The sequence below is a fragment of the Kryptolebias marmoratus genome, linkage group LG13 (assembly GCF_001649575.2).
Source record: "Kryptolebias marmoratus isolate JLee-2015 linkage group LG13, ASM164957v2, whole genome shotgun sequence".
NCBI lineage: Eukaryota > Metazoa > Chordata > Actinopteri > Cyprinodontiformes > Rivulidae > Kryptolebias > Kryptolebias marmoratus.
In genome coordinates this window covers 25,613,951-25,622,042 of record NC_051442.1, presented here as the reverse complement: position 1 = coordinate 25,622,042, position 8,092 = coordinate 25,613,951, and the positions used below count along the sequence as shown (strand labels likewise).

Below are 8,092 nucleotides of genomic sequence, written 5' to 3'. Positions count from 1 at the left end.
TGTTCCGGGCACGTCCCACCGGGAGGAGGCCCAGAGGAAGACCCAGGGACACGCTGGAGGGACTATGTTTCTCAGCTGGCCTGGGAACGCCTTGGGATTCCCCCGGAGGAGCTGGCCCAAGTGGCTGGGGAGAGGGAAGTCTGGGTCTCCCTGCTTAGGCTGCTACCCCCGTGACCCGACTCCAGAGAAGTGGAAGAAGATGGATGGATGGATGGATGGATGGATGGATGGATGTTATTATTATGTGCTTGTTTCAACTCCAGTAAAACAGCAGACTCAATACTCTAAGGGAGAGCCCAGACACCCTGCGGAGGAAACTCATTTCAGCCGCTTGTATTCGCGATCTCGTTTTTTCGGTCACTACCCAAAGCTCGTGACCATAGATGAGGGTAGGAATGTAGATCGACCGGTAAATCGAGAGCTTCGCTTTTTGACTCAGCTCTCTCTTCACCACGACAGACCGGTTTCAAATGCCTCCTCTTAGAGGAAAGTTTATTCACCATTGGCTAAAATTACCTGATTGATGTTTTTATTTCTGTATTTCTGTATCTGATTCTGTTGTTGTTTCTTATCATGATTTCATTTAGATTATCTTATATTTCATTTAGATTATACTTATTTCTGTATTTCTATATTTGATTTTGATGTTTTTATCTGTATTTGATTCTGTTGTTTCTGTGTTGTAAAGCACTTTGGATCACCTTGTTGCTGAAGAGTGCTATATGAATAAATTTCACTTCCCTTCACTTCACAAAACACTGGACATGTGTCTGCTTACTTGTTTTCTGATTATATTTCCCATCTTTCCACTTCATTCATTCTCTTTTTTAGGTCATTGAGGAGATAGTTGAGATGATGGAGAATTCACCAGATCCTGGTGAAACTGAAGAAGAGGATGAAGAGGAGAGCAGCCACTGCTCCTCCAGGACCAACCCCTCCCTGCTGGAGGAGATCAGGCAATTGTCACAGGCCTCCAACAACAACTGTTCTTATGAAGGTAGACACACAAAAATAATCCAAGTTGCTGGTTGTTGCACACATTGTTATCTTTACATGTGTTGTTTTGCTGTTAAGACTATGTTTTAGCAGTGTCTTTACTCTGCTTCATTATGGTACTGACAGCTTCTGAGTGTTTGAGTGGGGTTAGAAAGTTTAAACAGTTTAAGGTTGAAACATTTTATTACTTGAGTTAAACCTAATATTTCTTCAGACAAACATATAAATGTGATTCCTTAATTGGTCAGTTAATCTAAACATGACTCTAGGGGCCGAACAAAGACATAAAAAAGTATCCGTAAATACCTTAACTATTCCTAAATTTGTTAGCTTAGTTATTTTTAAAACATCTTCATAACATAATCTTCAGTACAAAGGATCTCGCTGTTGTGCACAGTTGATTAGGCAACACTGACTGCCCATCTCTTTCCTGGTCAAAAATATGATGCACCTGTCTGACATGGTCAGACAGCTTTTCTTTCCCTTCTTTAACTGAAAAAGGGGGAGTTTCCTCTGCATAACTTTAGAGGATTTGCCTTTGAAGTGACAGAATTTTGATTTATAAGAACAGACCTTTTTGATTTTTTATGACTTCTTTTTGAGAAATAATTCAGATGAACTTTGGGGCTTTTATAATTAATTTTTCAAGCGAAGACTGTTGAACCTACACAGTTGTACACAGTTGAACCTGTCTCCTACTGTACCTGTGAGAATGCACAGCACTTTCTCTTCTAACATTAACAGTTAAACTCATTATTCAGCAGCACTTTTTCATTATTATTTTGACCATTTTACCCTTTATGCTGTATAATTACAGGAACCATTTTATTCATAATTCATGACTTGATCTGTAAATAGTTTGTAAATATCCCCACATAAAATTTAGATACTCTGTTTTTAATTCTTGTGTATGTGTTTCAGAGGGTCAAACTGTGCTATGAACCTAGATTCCAATGCATAAACCTGAGCAAAGGCTAAATAAACTTGAGCTATGGGTAATCTAACACAATACTTATTATTATTTTTATTTGTGAATTGAAAATACACTACCTGGCCCCCCCCAAAAAGTCCCCACCTGGATTTAACTAAGCAAATAGGTACGAGCCTCCTATTGGATAATTACTGCATGGGTGATTATGTTTCAGCTGGCAACAAGTTATTTAACCCCAACTGGTGCAATGAGTTGCTTCTCATTTCTTAAACAACCATGTTGAAAGACACATCCTGTGGTCGTGGAAAAGATGTCAGTCTGTTTGAGAAGGGTCAAATCATTGGCATGTATCAAGCAGAGAAAACATCTAAGGAGATTGCAGAAACTAATGAAATTGTGTTAAGAACTGTCCAACGCATTATTAAAAACTGGAAGGATAGTGGGGACCCATCGTCCTTGAGGAAGAAATGTGGACAGAATCCTGAATGATCGTAATTGATGATCACCTAAATGTTTGGTGAAATCAAATTGAAAAAAAAAATTCTGGCTACGTTTAACAGTGAAAGTAAGAACATTTCCACACGCACAATGTGAAGGGAACTCAAGGGATTGGAACTGAACAGCTGTGTAGCCTTAAGAAAACCACTAATCAGTGAGGCTAACAGGAAAAAAAGGCTTCATTTTGGTAGGGAGCATAAAGATTGGACTCTGGAGCAATGGAAGAAGGTCATGTGGTCTGATGAGTCCAGATTTACCCTGTTCCAGAGTGATGGGAGCATCAGGGTAAGAAGAGAGGCAGGTGAAGGGTTGCCTACTGTCCAAGCCTGTGGGGGGCAGTGCTATGATCTGGGGTTGCTGCAGTTGGTCAGGTCCAGGTTCAGCAACAGGATGAGCTCAAAGAATGAGGTCAAAGGTCAGCTGACTACCTGAATATACTGAAGGACCAGGTTATTCCATCAATGGACTTTTTCTTCCCTGATGACATGGACATATTCCAAGATGACAATGACAGGATTCATCGGGCTTTAATTGTGAAAGAGTGGTTCAGGGAGTGAGAGACATCATTTTCACACATGGATTGGTCACCACAGAGTCCAGACTTTAACCCCATTGAGAGTCTTTGGGATGTGCTGGAGAAGGCTTTGAGCAGCAATCACACTACCATCAATGTGTGCCATAGTCAAAGCTAAAGGCGGTCCAACAAAATATTAGAGTGTTTAACCTTTTTTTGAGTTGTAGCAATATAGTTTTATAATGCTGGTGTAGATTCTCAGTCATCCAGGACATGGTAAATCTGAAAAAAAAGGTTGAAAAACAAAAATAACTGGACTTTTGTTCTGTATGTGAAGACGTTTTGCTTCTTATCTAAGGAGTTTTCTCAATTCAAAAAGCATAGAGCAAAACATCCAATCTTTTAAACTGCAATGTTGTATAAGTTAGATTCACATGCAGATTACACTCACTCTCTTCACAATAGAGGCTCATTAGGGTCTTTGTATGCCTGGCTCACAAATGAGCCACTTTGTTTACATGAATGAAGATGTTAATTAGAGTGAAAATGACAGGGTATCAGGAGTGTTATGCCTCATACTCAGTCATTTTCACTGTAATAAACACTTTCATTCATTTTGCGTTGTAGCATTCCAGTAGTGTAGCAGTGCAGTGTTGTTGAGATGTAGCATTGTAGTTGTTTAGCATTGCAGAAGTGTAGTATTTAGCGTTGAACCATTGTAACAGTCTAGTGCTGTAGCATGGGCGGCAGTAGCTCAAGAGGTAAGGGTTCGTCCTGTAATCGGAGGGTTGCCGGTTTGAGCCCCCGCTCTGTCAGTCTCAGCCGTTGTGTCCTTGGGTAAGACACTTCACCTGCCTTGCTTCTGGTGGTGGTCAGAGGGCTCGGTGGCGCCAGTGTGATGGCAGCCTCACTTCTGTCAGCCCGCCCCAGGGCAGCTGTGGCTACAATGTAGCTTACCACCATCAGTGAATGATTGTACTGTGAAGCACTTTGGGGTCCTTGGACTAAATAAAGTGCTATATAAGTGCAAGCCATTTACCATAGCAATGTAGCGCCATAGTGGTCTAATGCTGTATCAGTATTACATTTTAGATCTGTAGTGTCAGATTGTGGTTATTGGTTCTCTGACAGAATTCCCATAAACACCAACAGATTCTAAACATTTCCTTTTTTACTTTGTCCTGCAGGCCTCAGCCTGATGCCAGACTCAGGACTCGCTGAGCTGCTGCACAGGGTGGAGGCTGCCATCCGTCAGTACTCTGAGGAGCTGGTCAACCAGCTGGCCCGGAGAGATGAACTGGAATTTGAGAAAGAAGTGAAGAATACATTCATCACGGCACTAATGGAGGTGCAGAACAGGCAGAAAGAGCAGCGAGACAGCAGCAAACACAGGCGCCGGGACAAAGCCCTGAGCCTGCAGGGGGGGGCAACGGTGTCCACAAATGGAGGGAATGCAGCCTCCACTGGGCGTACAGAGAAGACTGGCTCTATGCCTGTCAAGGTGAGAGGACATTTTATAATTTATTATCATCAGCTGCTGAGAGCGGATAATAATGGTTTGTTGTTTGCCCGTTGGCAACATATCTCATAAACCAGTGGATAATTTTAAATGAAACTTTGTGATTGTGATCTTTGTATGCACATTTACAGCTGATTAACTTTTGGAGCCATGCTGTTTCAAGAAGGCTGCCACGAACAGCTGGCCTTAGAAAACACAAAGGTTGCTATGATTCAGTCAGTTTTACAGATATTGATCAAACATTTGGTGTTAAAGTAGCTAAAACTAATCTCCAGCACATGTTTTGAGCACTACCATATCACACAAATCTTTTCTAATTTTTCCCTTTACTATCTGAAGTCAACTCTGTCTTTTAGCAAAATATTTCATGAACCACTGGATCAGTTTTAAAGAAACTTTCAGGAAAGAAATATCAGATGTACAAGCTGATTAACATTAGGAGCCAACCCAATTCAAGATGGCCACCTCAGTCAATGGAACTTATAAAACACAAAACTGGCTATAATACAGCCAATATTACAGATATTGTGTAAATATTTGATGTGGTTGTAGCTAAGACTGATCCCCAACATACTCCAAATGCTACTCAGTGCCTGAGATCTTTGCTTAAAACTTTATGATTAACTGTTGGAGTCAAAGTTGTTTCTCTGTTAGCAAAATATATTATAAACCACCTGGTGGATTTTAATGAATATTTAAAAAAATAATCATTTGATGTACCTCTACAACTGATTAACTTTTGAAGTTAATCCAATTCAAGATGGCCACCACAGTTAATCAATATTCGCCAACACAGTTAAAGCTGTAACTCATTGAATTTGACAGATATTGAGCAAAAAATTGATGTATAGTATCTGATAATCAATCACAGCACATATGTGTGACTTCTCCTGATATCCCATGAGATTGCACATAATGTTTATAAGGTTTGACCAAAACATCCACAACTTTGAGGCTCAGTTACCATCTTTCATCTGCCCAGTGTTACTCGGGTAACATCCCACTGGCTGATATCTCTTCTTGATCCCGTCTCTGAATCTGAGCATAATGGATCTCTGGTCCATTAGTCTATAAATGATCTTCCAGGAAAGTCCACGTTCAGAAGCAGTCTAGTTCTTTTAGGCAGCAGAGCCTAATGGATTTTCCCAGCATGCATTGCAGAAGCTGTGGTTTTATCTGTGCCTGCTGCCACCTGACTTTGCAAAAAAAAAAAAAAATGATATGAATGCCTAGTCACTATAAATGTTACAACCCTCAGCTTTATAATTCTGAAGACTGAAGTCAGTTAAAGACTGAGCATTCCTTGAAGAATTGTATATTTCCTGCTGTTTTTTTTATTCCAGAGTTTAAATGAAAGCCATCTTATGTTGAGAAGGAATGGATTTTAGCTGTTTTGGTCAGCCTTGAAATCTACCTTGAACATACCTTGAAAATAATGTTATATGCCCAATTCTATGGAAGATGCCATGCTCAGACTGTGTGTTGTGACTGATTCTTAGCTACTACCACAGCCAAAATTGAAAGTAATAAGTTAACAAGGTGTGTGTGTGTGTGTGTGTGACCTGTAGCGTTTCAGCATGGAGGGCCTGTCCAACATCCTGCAGACAAGCATCAGACAAACATTTGGAGGCACAGGAAATGAGAAGCAGGTGAGGTCAATCAGAGAGGATTTCTGACAGAAAACACTTGTCAGTGTTGGAGCAGTGTTGATTTGATGTTGGCGTTTTAATCTGCAGATTTATCTTGTGTTTTTTGTTGATTCAGTGACACATTAATAATATTTGTGATCACAATGTTGATCTATCAAACAATATTTCAGCTTCAACTAAACGTTTTGACAAAAACTCAACTTAAATACATTTTTACTACAGTGAAGCATGGCAGCAGCAGCATCATGCCTCTCTGATGGAAAACTCATCAGAGCTAAAAGAAAGATGGATGGAGCAAAATACAAAGATCCCATCCGTCCGTCTGTCCATCCTTCCGTCCATCCGTCCATCCGTCCGTCTGTCCATGTGTCCGTCCTTCCGTCCATCCATCTGTCTGTCCATGTGTCCGTCCGTCTGTCCATCTGTCCATCCATCCATCCGTCTGTCCATCCGTCCGTCCGTCCGTCCGTCCGTCCGTCCGTCCGTCCATCCATCCTTCTATCCATCCATCCATCTGTCGTTCCGTCCATCCATTTTTTTTTACCAGCTTTTCCATGCAGTTGTGGGGAGCTGGTGTCTATCTGCAGATAGTCACTATGAGAGGTGGGCTTACCCTGGACCCTCACAGGAACACAGAGACAAACAAGACAGACAAGTTAGAGTTCTCCACATGCATGTTTTTAGTCTGTGTACCTGGAGAAAACTCACCCTTGCACAGGGAGAACATGCAAACACAAAAATGCCTCAGGCGAGAGGTGAACCTGTGACGTGATAGGTCTAACCACTGTTCCACAATGCTTTTACAGCCCAGTATTTTATTTATTATAGACCTTATACTTTGAAAGTTTAAATAGGAAAATATGACCAGCAGCTTTTTAGTTTTGTTTAGCCCATTAGCATGCTAAGACAACCTAACCAAAAGGTTTTCTGTTTCTGTGAACAAGTAGCAGGAAAGATGGAATGTTTTTGAGGACAAACATGTGCTGTTGGTGTTTGGGTTCACTGATATATGTAGTATTGACTGTATGAATAAAACACAAGCTCTTCTCTGAACTTTGACTTTGTTTCAGTATCTAAACACTGTGATTCCATATGAGAAGAAAGGCACTCCTCCGTCTGTTGACGACCTGCAGATGCTAACAAAAAGTAAGCATTCAGACCAATCATTTGGATGAAAGTTCAAAGTACTCCATGAAAAATCACCGTCTCCTTTTTTTTCTGCATAGTTCTCTATGCCATGAAGGAAGACAGTGAGAAGGTGCCGACACTGCTGACTGACTACATATTAAAAGGTAAACAATAAACAAAGGAAGCATAAACACAAACAATAATAATATCGGAAGTTTATGCTTGTCACTTTAGAGTTCTCAGACTAGTTGAAGGGTCCTGAAATGCAACCTTATTTAGAGTATTAAAGGGGTTTATTTACATTTTTTTCATATTTACAGATCAAGGGATGCAATATGACTTGGAGTTTAACAAGTCACTTGTCTTACAAGATGAGAGAAGATATTAAGAAGATTTTTATAAAAAACTAACTTCTCATTAAAGATGTGTAACTTTTGAACTCATGGAGGTCCAACTCATTTTCTCAAGGAGCAAAATTAAAAACCTGATTAAAACCTTTTCTTTTCAACATGGTTTTGAAAATAAACAAATAAATAAATAGATTCCATATTTATCAAATTTCCTATACCAAAATATTCATATATAAATATAAAATTCACTTTCATACATTTTACCACAGCCCATTAAAATAGCTTTAAAACCCTCAATGAAAATTTAAACAGCTGCTAACATTTTACCTTGAGGTTAAAGTAGAAAACTCAAACAAATTACAGGTGCTGGTCATAAAATTAGAATATCATGAAAAAGTAGATTGATTTCAGTAATTCCATTTAAAAAGTGAAACTTGTATATTATATTCATACATTACATACAAACTCATATATTTCAAATGTTTATTTCGTTTAATTTTGATGATT

At 39.7% G+C, this 8,092-nt stretch overlaps 1 protein-coding gene across 1 annotated transcript in view; it reads left to right on the top strand.

Annotated features, from left to right (window-relative positions):
* Positions 1 to 8,092, top strand: part of fez1 (fasciculation and elongation protein zeta 1 (zygin I)) — a 56,340-nt gene that overhangs the window by 42,602 nt on the left and 5,646 nt on the right. The window contains exons 4-8 of the mRNA XM_017433217.3: positions 832 to 997; positions 4,127 to 4,440; positions 6,027 to 6,107; positions 7,178 to 7,253; positions 7,334 to 7,399. Of these exons, the coding sequence (XP_017288706.1) occupies positions 832 to 997; positions 4,127 to 4,440; positions 6,027 to 6,107; positions 7,178 to 7,253; positions 7,334 to 7,399 (703 nt within the window). The remainder of the gene's footprint in view (positions 1 to 831; positions 998 to 4,126; positions 4,441 to 6,026; positions 6,108 to 7,177; positions 7,254 to 7,333; positions 7,400 to 8,092) is intronic.